General features: G+C 40.1%; 1 protein-coding gene across 2 annotated transcripts in view; it reads left to right on the top strand.

Annotated features, from left to right (window-relative positions):
• Nucleotides 1–796: 796 nt before the first annotated feature.
• Nucleotides 797–19,128, top strand: part of HJURP (Holliday junction recognition protein) — a 41,463-nt gene continuing 23,131 nt past the window's right edge. Inside the window, exons 1-6 of one of the 2 annotated variants that reach the window (XM_034790771.1) lie at nucleotides 797–951; nucleotides 2,063–2,129; nucleotides 4,641–4,705; nucleotides 5,961–5,988; nucleotides 13,803–13,858; nucleotides 17,075–17,132. In XM_034790771.1, the coding sequence (XP_034646662.1) occupies nucleotides 838–951; nucleotides 2,063–2,129; nucleotides 4,641–4,705; nucleotides 5,961–5,988; nucleotides 13,803–13,858; nucleotides 17,075–17,132 (388 nt within the window). In that variant the 5' untranslated portion in view covers nucleotides 797–837. Of the gene's footprint in view, nucleotides 952–1,099; nucleotides 1,244–2,062; nucleotides 2,130–4,640; nucleotides 4,706–5,960; nucleotides 5,989–13,802; nucleotides 13,859–17,074; nucleotides 17,133–19,128 lie in introns of those variants that run through there. The other variant, XM_034790780.1, reaches the window with a different exon arrangement.

Genomic DNA, 19,128 nt, shown 5'->3' with positions numbered 1-19,128 from the left:
GAATGGTAACCCTAAGCACCCTGTACCCCCTCCTGCACCCCAGTACTCTGCCCCAGCCTGGAGCCCCCTCCTGCACCCAAACTACCTCTCAGAGCTTGCACCCCTCACCCCCCTATCCCCTGCCCCAGGTTCCCCCCAGAGCCTCCCTCATGCTGCAAACCCATCAGCCCCAGCCCAGAGCCCACACCCCCCTCCTGAACCCCAGCCCCCTGGCCCAGCCTGGTGAAAGTGAGTGAGGGTGGGGGCGGAGCAAGCAAGGGAGAAAGAGGGGGAGGGAGTGAGAAGGGCAGGGCTTTGGGGAAAGGTGTGGGGTAGCTCCTGTGTTGCCTTAAATTCAAAAAGTGATCTTGGGCATAAAAAGGTTGGAGATCAGGGCTCCAGTCTGCAGCAGAAGAGGAACTACCCCTCCCCTTTTTTCTCCAGTATTTTCTCTTCAGGGCTCTGGGGACAGCTGGGGTTTAAAAGAAATACTCAGGGCCGCAGTGACCAATAGCCGGCCACCAGCATGTTCCCTCCAATAGGAGCTCACAGTGGGCCGGTGTTGCTAGGTAGAACAGAGACCGTTCCCCCTTTTTCCTAATCCTCGTCCTTTCCGAGTCCGGCGTCCAATTAGAGAGCGCTGAGAAGGAGATGGGCGGGACACAAAAAGAAAAAAAGGGGCGGAATTCCGATTACGATAGCCAATCGACAGGAGAAACATTGACTCTCGGACCACTGATTCGCTGTTCCGAATAAAGTGACACGGCCAACCTCCAATCCGGTTGTCAGGGGCTGCGGAAGGCGGCGCGAAGTTTGAATCGGCGCGAGGAAGCTTGACGAGGAAGTGGGGAGCGACGGATGCGCTCGGAGGAAGCGGGGGGCGCGGGGCGCCCCGCCATGGAGGAGCTGGAGGAGAGGCTGCGCCGCAGCAACGCGCGGTTCGTGGACTCGCTGCAGCGGATTATAGAGAAGGTGAGGCGGGGGCGGGGCCTCGTCACCCTCCCCCCCCCGCTCGTTATGCCGGGAGTCGCGCGGCCCAGGCTCGCGCGGCCCAGGGGTGTCGCAGAACGACAGGCAAAGTCCAGCCGCTGGCCAGCCCCGCCCCCCCCCCCGAAATCAGCCGCGCTCCGGGGGCGCTTGGGGGCCGGGCGCTCAACGGTGTAAAACGTTAAGCGCTACTTTCCAACGTGTCTGCGCATGAAGTTAGGCTCCTACATGCGTCGTCCGTCACTTAACTAGCCTGGGACTGGGTCACTTCGCAAAGGTGCTGAGCCCCCCCCCCAGTGCCGCGGAAGCCGGGAGCGCGCACGGGCGTGTCACCCTCGGGAAGTCGGGGGCCCTTTACTCACGGTTGGTTTGGGGAGTTAATTTTAGGAAGCTTGTAGCTCAGGGGTCTTGCATGTGGCAGCGATGTCACTGGTAACAAGCAAGTTATTGCAGCTTCCACGTTGTTGACAGGGAAGGTGGTGGCTCCCGTTTGATCCATCCAGCGCCTTAGAGAGGGAAATTCCCCAAGTATTTTTGTTTGGTCTTCACCTTTATTTATAAACTTTAAAAATATGTATGCAGTATTTTTTAAAAATTCCCTTGATTGTCTTAGTAATAGCATTTAGATCATGATGATAGTAAATGCTTTTTCTCATCTTGCCAGTCCCCTCTAGACTGTATTGCCATACGGGATCAGACCAGTAGGCCCTCTAATCAGATTCTCAGTCTATCAATGGCCAAAACCAGTTACTTCAGAGGAAGGTGGAAGAAGCCCTGTAAAGGACAGTTACGGGATATCTTGTCCATGGTGCACATTTACTTCTAAACACCTGTCAATTAGTGTTTGGCTTATGCCCTGGAACAGCAGTATTTATAGCCTTTAAAAATGTATTTCATCTAAAGTAAAGTGGGTATTGTCAGACTGCAGACTTTAAAATACTTTAATGTAAAAGTCTCTCTCTCTCTGAAACACACACACACAATCTAAACAAGCTTATGAAAATCTTTGAACTTTATGTAAAACCTCTGCTGTTAGAAATTTAACCAATAATTTCTGTTAAAATGGTCTGTTTTTTGTTGTTGTTTTTTGTAATAGTACAACTATCCCTTTGAAGATGATATACTTGTCTCTATGGAATCATTGACTTATGATACACCCATTGGTAAGAATTCCTTAAAATAGCATTTTTCAGTTTTTATTTTTTTAGACCTATTACAGTGTACAGATTTACACAAATAGGACTGGATAATGTATGGGCAAAAAGAATTCACTCTGTGGTCCAGATCCTACAAAAACTTCAGTATCTGCTGTAGTTTGCCTGTGGGCATAGTCCCATCGAAGCCATATGTCAAATGCAATGCATGGGTAATTTTTACAGGCTCTGACTCTATGTCCATATGTAGCAATGGGTGAAGAGTAAAAGGAAGTTACAATTTTAGTCATTATTTAGACCCAAAAAAAAGTCATTGGGGCTCAAGAGAACAGTGATTAATACTATAGTGAGTTGTAAGGAACAAACATTAGGGTAGAAGAGGAATTTAAAGGAAAGAAAGTAAGTGAGAAAAGAGAATGAAGGGGAGAACCCAGTAGCTGTTATGTAAAAGCTGTTGTGAGTGAATATTTTGCAGTATCTCATTGGATGGAATAGATTGCGTTATCTTAAGAAGACTTTTTCTTCACTGTGAGAGCACATGGTTAATTCACAAAAAGAACAGGAGTACTTGTGGCACCTTAGAGACTAACAAATTTATTTGAGCATTAGCTTTCGTGGGCTACAGCCCACTTCATCGGATGCATGCAGTGGAAAATACAGTAGAAAGATATATATATACACACATATACACACACACACACACACAGAGAACATGAAATAATGGGTGTTACCATACACACTATAAGGAGAGTGATCAGTTAAGGTGAGCTGTTATCAGCAGGAGAGAAAAAGAACTGTTTGTAGTGGTAATAAAAATGGCCCATTTCCATCAATTGACAAGATGTGAGGAACTGGGCGGGGTGTGGGGGGGGGGAGAGAAATAAGCATGGGGAAATAGTTTTACTTTGTGTAATGGCCCATCCACTCCCAGTCTTTATTCAAGCCTAATTTAATGGTGTTCAATTTGCAAATTAATTCCAATTCAGCAGTCTCTCGTTGGAGTCTGTTTTTGAAGATTTTGTTGTTGTAATATTGCGACTTTTAGGTCTGTAATCGAGTGGCCTGCTGATAATAGCTCACCTTAACTGATCACTCTCCTTATAGTGTGTATGTTAACACCCATTGTTTCATGTTCTCTGTGAGTATATATATCTTCTTACTGTATTTTCCACTGGATGCATCCAATGAAGTGGGCTGTAGCCCACGAAAACTTATGCTCAAATAAATTTGTTGGTCTCTAAGGTGCCACAAGTACTCCTGTTCTTTTTGTGGATACAAACTAACACGGCTGCTACTCTGAAACCCGTGGTTAATTCAGTTACTGTACTGAGATTGGGGGAGTACATGTTTTCTCAAGGTCTGATAAAAGTTGTCATCCATCAGAAGGGTTGCATGTATATGAGGAGATTCTAACCTAAAAGGCTGAGATCTCTCTAAAATGTCATATGGTTTGCAATTTAATAGGCATTGTCGTCTAATGGTTTGAATATGTTACTTGGAGCCAAGAACTGCTCTGCTAGCTTCCTACCTGTCAAATGAGGATTGATACCTAAGGCTAGGTCTACACTACCCGCCTGAATCGGCGGGTAGAAATCGACCTTTCGGGGATCGATTTATCGCGTCCCGTTGGGACGCAACAATCAATCCCCAAATCGGCGCTCTTACTCCACCAGCGGAGGTGGGAGTAAGCGCCGTCGACAGAAAGCCGCAGAAGTCGATTTTGCCGCCGTCCTCACAGCGGGGTAAGTCGGCTGCGATACATCGAATTCAGCTACGCTATTCACGTAGCTGAATTTGCGTATCTTAAATCGACTCCCCCCTGTAGTGTAGATGTACCATAAGTGCCTTAACAAGGTTAACTTAACTATTGTACACATATGTAAAATGCTACAAAAATACCAACTATTATACAGTCCCAGGTCCAGAATTAGGTTGTCTGTTTTTAAAGGCTTTTACAATCTTAATGTGATTAAATATATCTTCAGGAGTTAAGGATTAGTGTTGGATTTTTTGTGTACTTACATTTTTGCCACTTGGAATGTGTGAATTTGCAATGGCTGGTAATGTGTCTGGTTTTTGTAACATCTGTTTACACGTTATAGGAAACACTATATATAGGTCCCAGACCTTCAAAGACTTAAACATCTGAGTTGCTGTACGCTCCACAAAGGCTTGGTGCATTTAATGGGACTACTCACATATAAAGTTAGCTGCTTGCTTAGGTCTTTGTAGGATCAGGGCCATAACATGCAATGGAGATGAGTTATGTTATTAAGGAAACTAACTTTGAATTTACTGACTGTATCCAATTTAATCTCAAACATAGAACTGCATTAAAGAAGTCATTTTCATATAAATTGCTGGCCAACACACAGCGTAAATGACCTGCAGGTGTAGTTTGGTTTTGATGGTATTTTCATTGCCTCACACACACTCCTTAATTACAGAAAGATTATTCAACATAGACTTATACTGTAATGTATGCAAAATGTTTGTAGTAATTTGTTTTGTTAAATCTAGGACCACAGCTATGGGGTGATATGTCAGAAAAAAACATTAACGAATGGAAGAAAAAATTACATAAGGTATCTAATAACTCTCTTACATGGTATGATTTCCTTAATTTAACCTTGCTGTTCCAAAGAATATTTGTGGGATACAATCAAAGAGAAATAGTTTTCCATTTCATAGTGACAAATAAGCTCAGCGGCCAAAAAAATATTGCGGAGAGAATACAGTTTGAAGCTCTTTTAACAGTACTCTTGTACCTCTTCAGCATATCACTGTTGACTTTAAAGTATACTTGAGGTAAAATGACAGCAGTTGGCCAAGTTCTGCCCTGGGGTCCCACCTCTAGCATTATTAACATGCATTGTTTTGTAGAGATTGAAATAAAGGAATTATAATGTCTTTGCAATCTGAGTTGTCTCTAAGGTCATGTCTACACTACCACTTCTGTCTGCAAAATTTAGGTCGCTCAGGGATGTGAAAAAACACCCCCCTGAATGACATAAGTTTCGCTGACATAAGTGCTAGAGTGCACAGCACTATGTTGATGAGAGATCTTCTCCCACTGACAAAGCTACTGCTGCTCATTGGACATCGTTTAATTATGCCAATGAGAGAATTCTCTCCCACTGGCATAGAGCGGCTACACGAAAGATCTTACAGCGGCACAGATGCATTGGTACAGCTCTGCTGCTGTAAGGTCTCTCGTGTAGACATAGCCTAAGTGTGCACATGCCAGGCTCAATTCTCTTCCTCCCTTATTGTTGTGGAAATTATATTACATGTGTTTCCTTTTTCCGTCTCTTTCTGCTCCACTCCAAAAAAACAAATATTGGCCCCCTCAGCAAATATATATTACAAACATTGGTAAGAAACCAAACCTTCAGTCTTCTCCCAAATGGCTGTTCTAAAAAGTGGGCTGTGTGGAGTGTTTTAAAGGTCAACAAATCTGGATTTTTTTGAACTAGGTAGATTAAAGGAAAGAAGAATGAATTTTTAGTCTTGAGGGACCCAAAGGAGAATGCTCTCTCCTTAGCTCTCTGATATACCAAGGTAGCTGCAGCTTGCGTGTCTTTGATTTCAACAGTTAGCAGTATGGTGTGAGAAAGTAAGGTGGTGCTTCAGGTAAGATGATCCTAGGATAGTCAGTGCTTTGTAGGTCAATAACCTCTTAGACTGCAACCAAAAGCTGTTGAGAATTGAAGTTGAATAGTACTTTACAGAATCAGGGCCCTTATTTACTTTGCTTATTTATTTATAAGTGTCTTGCAAAATAACTTACACTGTTCTAAGGTTCTTCTGACTCTTCTCTTTTTTTGTTTTTAATTGCAGAGGGCCACACAATGTCAAAAAACCACAGGTAAAGGAAAAGTTTTGTATATTTCAACATGTACCGTATTTAATCTCTTCAAAAGCAAAATAAAAATGCCGTATCACCATGTGTGTTGTTTTAGAAATATACATTTGCTTTTAATAGGCTATGCAGTATAAGACTGAAGACATCTGCTGTCTTCACCCCAGAAAATATTTTTACAGTGGCACTACTGGACATGTTACTATGCCTTTTTTCAAAAAGCGTGAACTTTTTTTTTTTATGAGATTATCATTAGGGCTATCAAGCGATTAAAAAAATGAATCTCGATTAATCGCGCTGTTAATAATAGAATACCATTTATTTAAATATTTTGGATTTTTTTCTACATTTTCAAATATATTGATTTTAATTACAACACAGAATACAAAGTGTACAGTGCTCACTTTATAAGTATTTACACTGTTAAAAAACAAACAAAGAAATAGTATTTTTCAATTCACCTAATACAAGTGCTATAGTGCAATCTCTTAATCATGAAAGTTGAATTTACAAATGTGGAATTATGTACAAAAAAACTGCATTCAAAAATAAAACAATGTAAAATTTTAGAGTCTGCAAGTCCACTCAGTCCTACTTGTTCAGCCAATCACTCAGATAAACAAGTTTGTTTGCATTTGCAGGAGATAATGCTGCCTGCTTCTTGTTTACAATGTCGCCTGAAAGTGAGAACAGGCGTTCTCTATGGCACTGTTGTAGCCGGTGTCACAAGATAAATATTCATATGTCTTCAACCACCATTCCAGGGGACATGCGTCCATGCCGATGACTAGTTCTGCTCGATAACAATCCAAAGCAATGCGGACCGACGCATGTTCATTTTCATTATCTGAGTTAGATGCCACCAGCAGAAGGTTGATTTTCTTTTTCGGTAGTTCAGATTCTATAGTTTCCGCATTGGAGTGTTGCTCTTTTAAGACTTCTGAAAGCATGCTCCACACATCGGGTTGAGTGCTGTAGCCATCTTTAGAAATCTCACATTGGCAACTTCTTTGTGTTTTGTGAAATCTGCAGTGGAAGTGTTCTTAAAATGAACAACATGTGCTGGGTCATCATCCTAGACTGCTATAACATGAAACATATGGCAGAATACAGGTAAAACAGAGCAAGGGACATACAGTTCTCCCCCAAGGAGTTCGGTCACAAATTTAATTAACACATTATTTTTTTTAAAGAGCGTCATCAGCATAAACGCATGTCCTCTGGAATGGTGGCCGAAGCATGCAGGGGGGATACAAATGTTTAGCATATCTGGCACATAAATATCTTGCAATGCCAGCTACAAAAGCGCCATGCAAATGCCTTTTCTCACTTTCTGGGTGACATTGTAAATAAGAAGAGGGCCCCATTATCTCCTGTAAATGTAAACAAACTTCTTTGTCTTAGCGATTGGTTGAACAAGAAGTAGACTGAGTGGACTTGTAGGCTCTAAAGTTTTACATTGTTTTGAGTGCAGTTATGTAACAAAACAAAATAATCTACATTTATTAATTGCACTTTCACGACAGAGATTGCACTACAGTACTTGTATGAGGTGAATTGAAAAATGCTATTTCTTTTGTTTTGATCATTTTTACAGTACAAATATTTATAATAAAAAATAATACACACTTTGATTTCAATTACAACACAGAATACAATATATATGAAAATGTAGAGGAACATCCAAAGTATTTAATAAATTTCAATTGGTATTCTATTGTTTAACAGTGCGATTAAAATTGTGATTAATCGCGATTAATTTTTTTTTGGTTAATAGCGTGATTTAACTGCTATTGATCTACAACCCTAATTATTGTATACATTTTTACTATGGGATATTTTTAAAAAGTCCTGTTTTTAAATCTGAACTCTTCAAAGTGCAAATTGTTAGTGGATAGAGGTCAGACGAATGCTCCAAAAGGTTCAGAAATGTGGATTTAAACAAAGCTTGAAATGAGTGCTTACATGGTAGGTGTGGTTGGTATCATTGCTTATTAAGATTTCCCAACACTTCCTGTTATAAGACCCTGTTTTCAGTTACTTATAGCAACCAAATCTTTCAAGCATGAAATTTTCCATGCTGAATGTTTGCCTCAGGCTGAGTTTTGAAAAATTTCAGCTAAATTATTCAACAGTCGCCACTCTCTGGCTGCCCAGCTCTGAAGACAATGCAGAAGTAAGGATGGCAATACTGTGACACCCCTCCCCCCGCAACTCCCTTTTGGGTCAGGACCCCCCAATTTGAGAAACATTGGTCTCCCTGTGAAATCTGTACGGTATAGAGTAAAAGCACACAGAAGACCCGATTTCACGGGGGGAGACCCAATTTCATGGTCCTTGACTTGTTTTTCATGGCCATGACTTTGGTTGGACCCTAGTCATCCTCATAGAGTGACTGAGCATGTTCCAGCTCAGGGCTATGCAGGCTAAGCAGGACACTCCCTCTAATGATTGCTCTGGGCCTAGGTGCTGCTGGGCACTGAAAATCAGAGCTCGGAAACTTGTCTCTCCTGTGCTCGTAGGGACCCCTCCCCCCAGTTAGCACTCAGACAGCATGGAGGAGGAAGCAGTCTGATTTGAATGCAAAGAGAACAAAAGCTGTATGGGGGGAAGGTAAGGAGTAAATTGGGACAAATTGGTGAAACTGGGACTGGAGGGAGTGAGGGAGAGAAGCTGGGATTGAGGATAGTGGGGGTAATGGATACTAGGACTGGATGGGCACGGAGATTAAGACTGGGAGGGGGTGGGGTATGGGGTTCTGAGAACTGGTTGGTGGGGTGGATGGGGTCACTGAGACTGGGTGAGGAGTTGAAGGGGAGCGGGGACACTGGGACAGGCTGGTCTAGGAGACAGTCACTAAGAAACAGTGGGGGAAAAGAATAGGGGTGTGGTGGGAAGAGAGAGTTAGATTGTATGAGGAGGGAGACTAGCGCTAGGTCTACACTACCCGCCTGAATCGGCGGGTAGAAATTGATCTCTTGGGGATCGAATTATCGCGTCTCATCGGGACGCGACAATCGATCCCTGGATCGACGCTCTTACTCCACCAGCAGAGGTGGGAGTAAGCGCCATCGACGGGGAGCCGCGGAGGTCGATTTTGCCGCTGTCCTCACAGCGGGGTAAGTCGGCTCCGATAGGTCGAATTCAGCTACGCTATTTGCGTAGCTGAATTTGCGTATCTTAAATCGACCCCCCCCCCCATAGTGAAGACCTGCCCTAGGACTGACAGGGCAAGAAGAGTGGGACTAGGATGTGAAGCCTTAGGGGTGAAGACTTGGACTGGATAAGCAAGGAGAAAGGGCCTGGGACAAGGAGCCACAGGTGGGGAAGAGACAGGGCTGGAATAGACAGCTTGGGAAGGGGTCAAACTTGGGGGGGGGAAGGGGAAATGTGTTGTATTTTGTGTTGAAATTGAAATTAATATATTTGAAAATGTAGAAAACATCCAAAAATCTTTTAATAAATGGTATTCTGTTATTATTTAACAGTGCAATTAATCATGCAATTGATTTTTTTAATTGCATGATTAATCATGATTAATTTTTTTAATTGCTTGACAGCCCTAATACAAATACATAAACAAAGAGAAAAACTGGAAAATTTATTTTTTTGTCTCAGAACAAAAGCAGAGAAACATCCATGCTGTCCATCCATTTTTGATAACAAATGTAAAGTATTTCTTCCTTAGGAGGACTTAAGACTAGCATAACTAAATTCAAAAATACTTCTGCTATAGGGCTTACTTTAATAAAATGGAAAAAAAACAAACAGAAGGTGTGAAGTGTTTTTTCTTCTACGTGGCCTTGCATACAATAAAGAAGATGAGATTTAAAAGTAGTTCAAATCAAGCCTTTAGAATACTAAAAAACAAAACAAAACAAAACAAAAAACCCTCAAACCCAACAAATAAATGTATTTGGCATTAATTCCAATGCCATTAGCACATAGCAGGGCTAGGGTCAAATCCAGAGCTTAACGCAAAGACTTCCCAGTGCAGAGACATTAAACACTATCTTTTGAAGTCTTCATTGCAGGCTGTTCCACTGTCTGAATTTCATTCCACTACCTAAGAATATGTTTTAATTACCATTCTTTCCCCCCCCCCCCCCCCCCGTCAACATATACACGTAGTATTATAAAATTAGAAAGTTAAGAGGTGTGATCAAATGACTTCAGTGGTCTTTGGATCAAGCCTACAGTTAACCTACTAGAAACCTTTTTTCAGGGAGAATTTCTATTACACCATCTGATTTATGCATACTGCTTTTGTGCTCACACCTGAGCCATATAAACAGTGTAACTACATCAGTAGAACTTGATAGTAAAGGACAAGTGTTACATTTAAAGAAAAAGGCCCTCAACCCTAAAGGATAGTTGACCCCAACATCCTTTTGTTGTGCTGTCTACATTCATTCCCCATTCAAGAGTCCACCTTTAACCCAGTCTAACAATATATTAACAAAGAAAAACCTAACCAAACCAAAACCACCCCTATGTTCAAAGAACATTCAGGATGCAAAGACAAGCATCAGTAGTTGGAAAAAATTAATCACGATTAATCGCACTGTTAAACAATAATAGAATACCATTAATTTTAATTTTTTTTGTTTTTTACATTTTCAAATTATATTAATTTCAATTTCAACACAGAATACCAAGTGTACAGTGGGGGTAGGAGGACCAAGGAAGGAATGTGTTAAACTCCTGGCAGGATGATATTTCTGTGGGGTTTAACATATAGTCCAAATTTTTTCTTATCTAAATGAAGGGGATGTTTTGTTCCAGTTTCAAACAAACAAAAAACCCCTCTGTGATGTTTAATGGATTTTGCTCTATAGGGACAAAAGCAGAAATTTGGTTGATCTGACTACCCTTGTTGCTTCCCAATAGCACAGTTAAGTTGGGGGTAATGTAACCCTGAATCAGCATTTTAAAAATAAAATATATTGCTAAAAGATATTTGCAATGCACTGTAGATGTACGTCGTGTTCACAAAGTGAGCAAGATGTGATCCCTGACCCAAAGAACTTATAAGCTAAGGTCCTGATCCTGCAAACATCATAAACTCATGTGCTTAACTTTATGCATGCGAGTAATCCCATCCTCGTCTTGTTTGGTCCTCCTCCCCTTATCATTCCATATGCATTTCTATAAGGCCTCATCCTGCAAACTGCTAGGCATGAAATTAGTCCCACTAACTTCAGTGGGACCACTTGTATGTGTAAAATTGAACACAATGAATAAATATTTGCAGGATCCCCATATGCCTAATTTAAGAAGCCAAAAGGTTTATCCCTATCATAATAAATATAAATAATGCTTTGATCTGTGTTTCTAGATAAACTGAGGTTAGTCAGACTTGAAGCAGTTAAAGCAAAAGCAACAAATTTTTCCTTCTGCAGGAACTTTTTTTTTCCATGTCAAACATGGATGTATAGCTTTAGACTGTCTGGTTATACATATATTTTTATTATACATAATGTTTCAATTTTTTGCAGACCAATTGCATCACATGTGCTCTGTCATGAGAAGACATAAGAACTACAGTTTTAGTACCAGCAGATTAGGAAGATTTAGGTACAGAACTTTTATTAGGTATCCTTAGTTCTAGAGAGAAGAATCAAATTCTTGCTAATACTGTAATAATATCAAACTGAATTAATTACTCCTTTTCCCCTGCCTCTCGTGCACATCAAAAGCATATCCCATATATAGGTATTAGAGGCTGTACTACTATTGAGAAACTAGATCCTGTTTTCCAATAAAACAAGGAGTTATCCTTGTTTAAGATGCCTATTAGTATTATTTAATTCTGTTTCCAAAGCCAAAGGCTTTTTCTTCATATTTTCAGATTTCTTCTCAACTACTTCAAATCAGTTTTCAGTCTGAGAAATTTTATTAAGGATAGTATCTAGGTTAGTATCAAGAATCAAATTACCCTTCAAGAGTATTCACAGCTGTAAATACAAATTAAAGAAAGTTGGCATCAGATGTAATCACCGGTTTTAAGGAAATTTAATTATTCTTTTTTTAATCAGCTAGGCTGAGTGCTTCTGGTGTACTAATATGCTAAGGGAGAAGATGGCGGGGACTGAAGCACAAAGTAAAATCTTTCACTGGATTCTTAAAGGAGAAAAAAGCATGGAGCACATTTTAGACTCTTTATAATCACAGATGCTGTTAAGGTCTTTACATTTGTTTTGCTTCTTATGAAAGAAAAATAAAATTAAAATATAAGGATGGAGACAAGTGCACAATTTGTAAAGGAAGAAACTGTTCTAAGATGGGCTGCCCAAAATATATCAGAAAGCTATGAAGCACTTAAAGCAGCTCCTGAAGTAGCGGGTGGGGAAAAAAACCAAACTTCCCTGCTACCCCCTTCAAAATACACAGAAAACTGCCTCCCCTCTTCTCTCATGACTCTCAAAAGACAGTACCAGGAAATGTAGGCAGAGGATATCCACCTTCTGGTGTCACTTGAGGGAGCACGCAGGAAGAGTATAGGAGCTCACACTAATGTGTGCATGTGGAGGTGTCGTCCCTGGTTCAGTCGTGGCACATTTGATAGTTGCAAGATGGTACTGGTGAAGCAGTCCAGGAAGGGTCAGATCTGGGAACACCAGCAGAGCTATTTTGTGTAAATAGTGTTCATTTAATGCAGTGCTGTGTTTGAGGCAGGTATCTGGAGCAGGCAAAAGGCAAAATAAGTTACTTGAAACTAAACAAATGTATATTTATGATTCTCTATTTTTCCTTATATATTACTAAAAAATGTAGCTCTAGTCTAAATCATCTCCTTCCTTGCTTCCTAGCACATTTTTGGGCACTGTGTAAATAATCCACACAAAGAACACAGAAGAAGGCATGCTGCATCTCATTAGAACATTATAAATGGTTCTAACAGTATTTGCAACTCGTAATCAGTAATTACTAGTTGTAAGTAGTATAAATATTTATCTACCTAAAAGAGCAAATTAATGACTCTAGTGTAAGCCTTGTAAAACTTTTTGTTTAAAAGAGAAATTCTTATGCTTTGAATGTAATTTCCAGTATCTATGGCATGCATTTTTTTTGATGTGTACAACTTTAAAAAATTGAGTAAAAATGTTCAGGAACCAATGCTTATGGGAAAGCTTCATAGCTAGAAGGGATTATGCAGAAGTCCAGAACTATTGGATGACTTCTAGAGGTATAAAGGGCAGTTTAGCACCCAACTATACTTGTTCCCCTGAAAATCTCTCCCCCTAACATTTAAGAATGTTAATCATTCGTTTTGGGCAACTTGCAAATATTACTTGTACTGTATAGAAATAGGCTCTGATCCTGCAAACACTTAAGTGTGTGTTTGTATAACTTGATTTGTGTGTAGTCCCAATGAGGTTAATAGAACTACCCACATAAATAAAGTTAAGACAGTTGCTTAAGTATTGTAAGATTGGGTCCCTAGAGATTAGCAGTGTTTTACAAATAGTTTGCAGTTGTCTGTTAGAGAGGTTTTTGAGTATCTGTCTAAAAGCATCAGGCGAGATCTACAGCTGATCTAATGAACACAGCTTCATTGACTTCAGTTACACTATGCCAATTTATATTGGGTGAAAATCTGACGTGGTGTGTCATTCTTCCTTTCTTTCATTCCTTTGTATGTGTGCTGAATTTGTTAAACCTTTCCGGAGTTTACTTATTTAGAAAATACTTTAATTATAAATATTTACGTCTAAATGAGGAATTAGTTAAATCAGTTTTTGGATGCAAATCTAACACTCATTTGCAATATGTCACGTTCTAAAAGAGATGTCTTTTTTTCATACCTTCTAATTAAGAAACACGAAAGCAATGGATCTCTGATTTTGAAGATGAAGATTTAAAAGTACCTCAGGTATGGACACCATAAAGTTTTCTGGCAAATGTAAATGTGTTAGACATTAATGTATGATATGTAAATATAATTACTATGTTTTTCTTCCTGCAGGATTCTGTATGATTTTTATAAGAGCCTAACTTAAAATAAAAGTGTGAATTATTGAATTAAATGTTTAATACAGATCCTAATTTTTTCAAAAAGGTTGTATGTTTTCTTCCTTGGCTACTACAGTATTCCACCTTGGTTCAGACATTGTATATTTGAATTTTTGCAAAGTGTTTGCAACAGTGCATCTCCTTCAAGAATTGTCCATATAGTTCCTCAGCTGTTGAATGCACATGCTTCCTTTGTGGCCAGTTGCATCCTTTTAGAAGAGCTCTTACTATTAGTATGTGCATGTTCCTTCATGGGTTGAAACAGAATTTATTCTCATAGTTACTGTGATCATCTAATTTACTTTTTCTATCTTTAAAGCAATGGAGCAACTCCCTGTGATCTGCAGTTGTTATGGGTTTTGTGCCTTATCATACCCTTATCAGCTGTATCCCCCATCTGCCATCAAGATGAGTTTGAGGCTTCATTTTATCTGTGCTGGGGCACAATGGTTTCTAATTGCATTACTTGGTGCAATGGAGTCCAGATTACGTCAAACTCTGATCTAATGTGCCCTTGCATTTGGTGCACCCCACGTCATACAGAAGTTCAACTAAACTGTACTACTTAGGTGTCTAGCCCTGATGTAACTGGGCCTCAAGTTTTTTAGTAAATGTTCACAGTTTAACAGAAGGGCTGCAGGGGCTCCCTGCGCAGCTGCAGGGCCAATGACATTGCAGGCACAAGTTGCAGGGAAGTCTGCGGTCTTGATGGGGAATGAGCAGAGACCCCCCCAAGACCACGGGAAGGAGAGAGAGTCCCTGACTGCAAGGAGGCCACCCTGCTGCTGAATAGCTCCTCCTCAGGGATGGCCCCCACACTCCCAGCTGGTGAATGAGTGAGTGGGACTGTAACAGCAGGGCTGCAGAGAGTTTCCTGTGGGGCTGGGATACTGGACCCTATGGGCAGAAGGTGTGTGGGAGACGTCATTTGCTAACTGCAATGGATGGATATGTTTTTCAGCCATTTCTGTGTGTCAGGTGACATCAGTGTTTACTAACGACTGAATCCTGCTAAGCTTAAGTCATCTGGCAGGCTGAGGCTTTTATGGGTAGGGTGAAGCAGGAAAGCCAGTGAGCAGTATGGTCCTTAGAGCAGTTATCATCTTTTTCTCTGGTTATAGCTCTCAACAATATTGGGAAATTATATTTGGACCTTGGTATTGGTCACCGTTGTTCCAAAGTGGGGTGGGAGTTTTTTAAGCCTGTTCCTACTGTTTTTAAAAGTGTACTATAATCTTCTTTCCTCTTGTACTGCACATATTGACAGTTGTATTTTTATTTCACTTTTTATAGAGAAATGCATGTTGTTTATATGAAAGGCTGTATAGAAATAGTCTTTTGTATTCGGTCTTCTATAACTATCTTTGTCCATCATGTGATTATCTCCTCCCTACTGTGCTGTGGATCTATGAACATCCACTGAATCCCAGCCTCTGTTTTAAATTAATCTAAAATGAAAGAGCTATTTCTTGTGGGCTTTGAAACCTACAGATGGGGTGGTGGTTGTTGTTGTTTTTTCCAATTGAAGACAGGTTTTTTTTTAACCTTACTTATGTTTAAGGTGTTTTCAGTTGTAAACTCTACGGGCTTTTTAAGGGTTAGTTGCTTTGGGGACTTGCTCCTTCTCAAGATCAAATGTGAAACAGTACCTGAAATTCAGTATGGCAGGCTTCATGGGTTTGTTGCACCCTTTAAGTAATGATGTTGTTTTTCTAGTTATTTGTTTCAAGTTCCTGAAAGTTTTTTGTCTGTCTGCATTTTGCTGTTGTCTTCAGTCCAAAGTGCATTTTTGAATTAGATAGAAAAATAGTGTTTAGATTTGTTTTACCAGAGTTCTTTAAGAACCTCGTTGCAAGATGTCAATTGAAAACATGTAGAAAAAGCTATTTGTCTGTATCCGTACCTTTGCATTGAATTGTAAAAAGTTACTAAAAAATTGACTCTGAAATTTTCTCTACTGAAACCTTTTTCGTAAACCGTTAAGAGCCTCATCTGCATACATTGTGATTTATTGCCATTGACTCCGATTATTTCATTGGGTGCAGGATCAAACCCCTACATTCTGGGGAATATTAATATAGTGTTAAGAAAACCAGTTGCAGATAACCAGTCCCTTTCTTTGTGTAAGTAGAAAACTTCATTTGACTCTCTCTATAATGTAATAGTATCTGCAGTAAAGTAAGTTAATCAGTCTTGCAAATTTCTGTTTTTCTGTGGCACGCAACTGTAATTGACAGGAAAATAAGATCTCTGTTCTTTTCATTATCCTTCTCATAATAGAGGATGAGGGAATAAACTTTTTTTCTCAGATGGTAAACTTCCATGACCATTTTGCAAGGCAGCCTTCATATAAACACTTTAAAAAGCCTTTGTAGTTAAGTAACCTCAAGTGTGGTACTACTTTGAAACTAGGTGGCTCTGCTCTTGATTCTACTCCAAGAATAACATTGTGATGTTGAAGATTTGTTGTCTCTGCATGACACCAGATGAAATGTACTTAGTTTATAAGTATATGTTTTTTTTCCCTAATTGCCAGGTCTACAAACTCAACATGGAATCTGAAGCTCAAACTGGATTTTTTTTGGCTCATAGATTACCTACAGTAAAGATACAGCAATCAAAATTCTTTTAGCTATTCTATTAAACTAATCTATCTGATCCCCATCACTATATCATTGTTGAGCTGTTATATTGTTCCCCTGAAAATCTCTCCCCCTAACATTTAAGAATGTTAATCATTCATTTTGGGCAACTTGTATATTTTATTGTATATTCTAAAGGCAAATAAAAAAACCGAGTACACAGTAGCTTCCTTTCACTGTTATGTTGGTTCTCCATGAATAAAAGGAGTAAAATGTAGTAAAAAACTGAGTATTCAGCTGAGAGTCAAGAACAGGCTTTAGGAGCAGTTTTGTTGATTACGATGCCATTTTGACATAGTCATTTTCACAAGAGAATTGGGCTTTCCAGCAGTAACGGTGGAACTAATGGCAAAGGGAATTTGAGTAGTCCAGATTATTAGAGCTAAACTGCTACTAGTTCTTGTGACTTTGTTCATGTGTGTTTTTATTTTAAGGAACCTGCTAGGAAATCCTTTATAGACTCCTATGAAGAAATTCAAGTTGCTGACACAGGTAAGATTTCAATAAAGTTATTATACTTGCCATTAGTATTTATTAATTTAAAATGCATGGAAGTCCTGCTAGTTGCCATTTTTCCAAAATAATTAAAATGGTGGGTTTAATCTGGGTCTGCTTTTTACACTCTTATTATGTTATAGCTGAAGTATTGACTAGGGACCATATGAGACATTGCTAATGCTGACCAGTGCAATAGTCGTGTTCTTGATTAGACTCCAGCACAGAAGTGACTGGTATGGCAGGCAAGAAGAGCTCTGTGCAAGCTCGAAAGCTTGTGTCTCTCTCACCAACAGAAGTTGGTCCAATAAAAGATATTACCTTACCCACATTGTCTCTCTAAGTCTGAAATAGGTTCATTTGCATCCTTTTGCCATTTCTATAAATCAAAAGGGGGAGAAAGAATGAAAACTTGTACTGCAAAGTAGAGATGAGTGGTTTATTATTTTTTTGTTTGGTTTGTGTGTATCACCATTGTGCCTAAGAGGTTTGTACCAGAAAGGCATGGGGAGTAATTTTAATGGACATGCAAGTGAAGTCATTGAACTGAACCATCATGATGTGTCTGCAAGAGAGACCAGGACTCCTGCAACTGTTGTCACAGTCTCCATTTCAAACTTTTGAAAATGTTTTGTATTCCTGACTGACTTATTAATTGATCATGACACTTTTATTAATACTGTTGTCTTCAAATAGCTGTGTTCTGAATGGCATTACACAACTTGTATACTTCAGATGAGATTTTTTTCTATCTGTAAGAGTAAGATTTGTCCCTTTGAGTAAGGTAATGGTTGGTAATGTTCTACTTATAATTCATATCCCAGTGCAGCAGTCTGATTAGTTGGTACATAATCTCTTTGGTATAATTATTGAAAATGAAACTTCTCCATAAGTAGGGTCCTATCAAATTCATGGTCCATTTTGGTCAATTTCACGGTCATAGGTTTTTAAAAATCATACATTTCATGGTTTCAGCTATTCAAATTTGAAATTTCACAGTGTTGTAATTGTAGGGTCCTGACCCAAAATGTAGTTGTGTGTGGTGAGGGAGTCGCGAGTTTATTGTAGGGAGGGTTGTGGTACTGCTACCCTTACTTCTGTACTGCTGCTGGTGGCACTGCTGCCTTCAGAGCTGGGCAGCTGGAGAGTAGTAGCTGCTGGCCAGAAGCCCAGCTCTGAAGGCAGAGCTGCCACCTACAGAGCTGGGCCCTCAGTTAGCAGCCACGACTCTCTGGCCGCCCAGCTCTGAAGGCAGCAGCGCAGAAGTAAGGGTGGCATGGTATGGTATTACCATCCTTACTTCTGTGCTGCTGGTGGGGCACTGCCTTCAGAACTGGGCGCCTGGTCACCAGCTGCTGCTCTCCTGCCACCCAGCTCTGACGGGAGCGCAGAAGTAAGGGTGGCAAAATGGTGTGCCCCCACCCCTAAAATAACCTTTTGATCCCTCTGCACAACCTTTTGGGTCAGGACCCTCAATTTGAGAAACACTGGTCTCCCCTGTGAAATCTGTATAGTATAGGGTAAAATCACACAAAAGACAGAATTTACGGGGGGGAGACCAGATTTCATGGTCCATGAAGCATTTTTCATGTCCGTGAATTTGGTAGGGCCCTATCCATAAGCATGTCATCACATATCTCTTAAAATGCCCCTCTGCATTTATCTATCAACGGAAAACAACTATTTCAAGATGACATTTCTGACAATTAAACGGACAGTCACATTAGTTTTTTAAATGTCCTTATCTCTCTCCTCAGCATATTTGTACTCATGGGATCTTATGGCTACTGTAGCTCAGATGGTGGAAACTTCTTCTAGCAAGGCCTGTTAAAGCATTCATGCCGCCTCCTACTCATTTGCGTTCTCTAATGTGTTCTGAGAGCAAGGCTTTAAAAGGGGGCATGGCACCTCTGCAGACTCAGTTCCTTCCAACTGCAGCATCAGATGGATGTAAACCTTCATTAATCTAGATCCTTCACTTAGATGATTATAG

Source organism: Trachemys scripta, chromosome 1 (assembly GCF_013100865.1).
Source record: "Trachemys scripta elegans isolate TJP31775 chromosome 1, CAS_Tse_1.0, whole genome shotgun sequence".
NCBI lineage: Eukaryota > Metazoa > Chordata > Testudines > Emydidae > Trachemys > Trachemys scripta.
The sequence above is the reverse complement of the archived record's forward strand: the minus strand, read 5'-3'. Positions and strand labels throughout refer to the sequence as shown.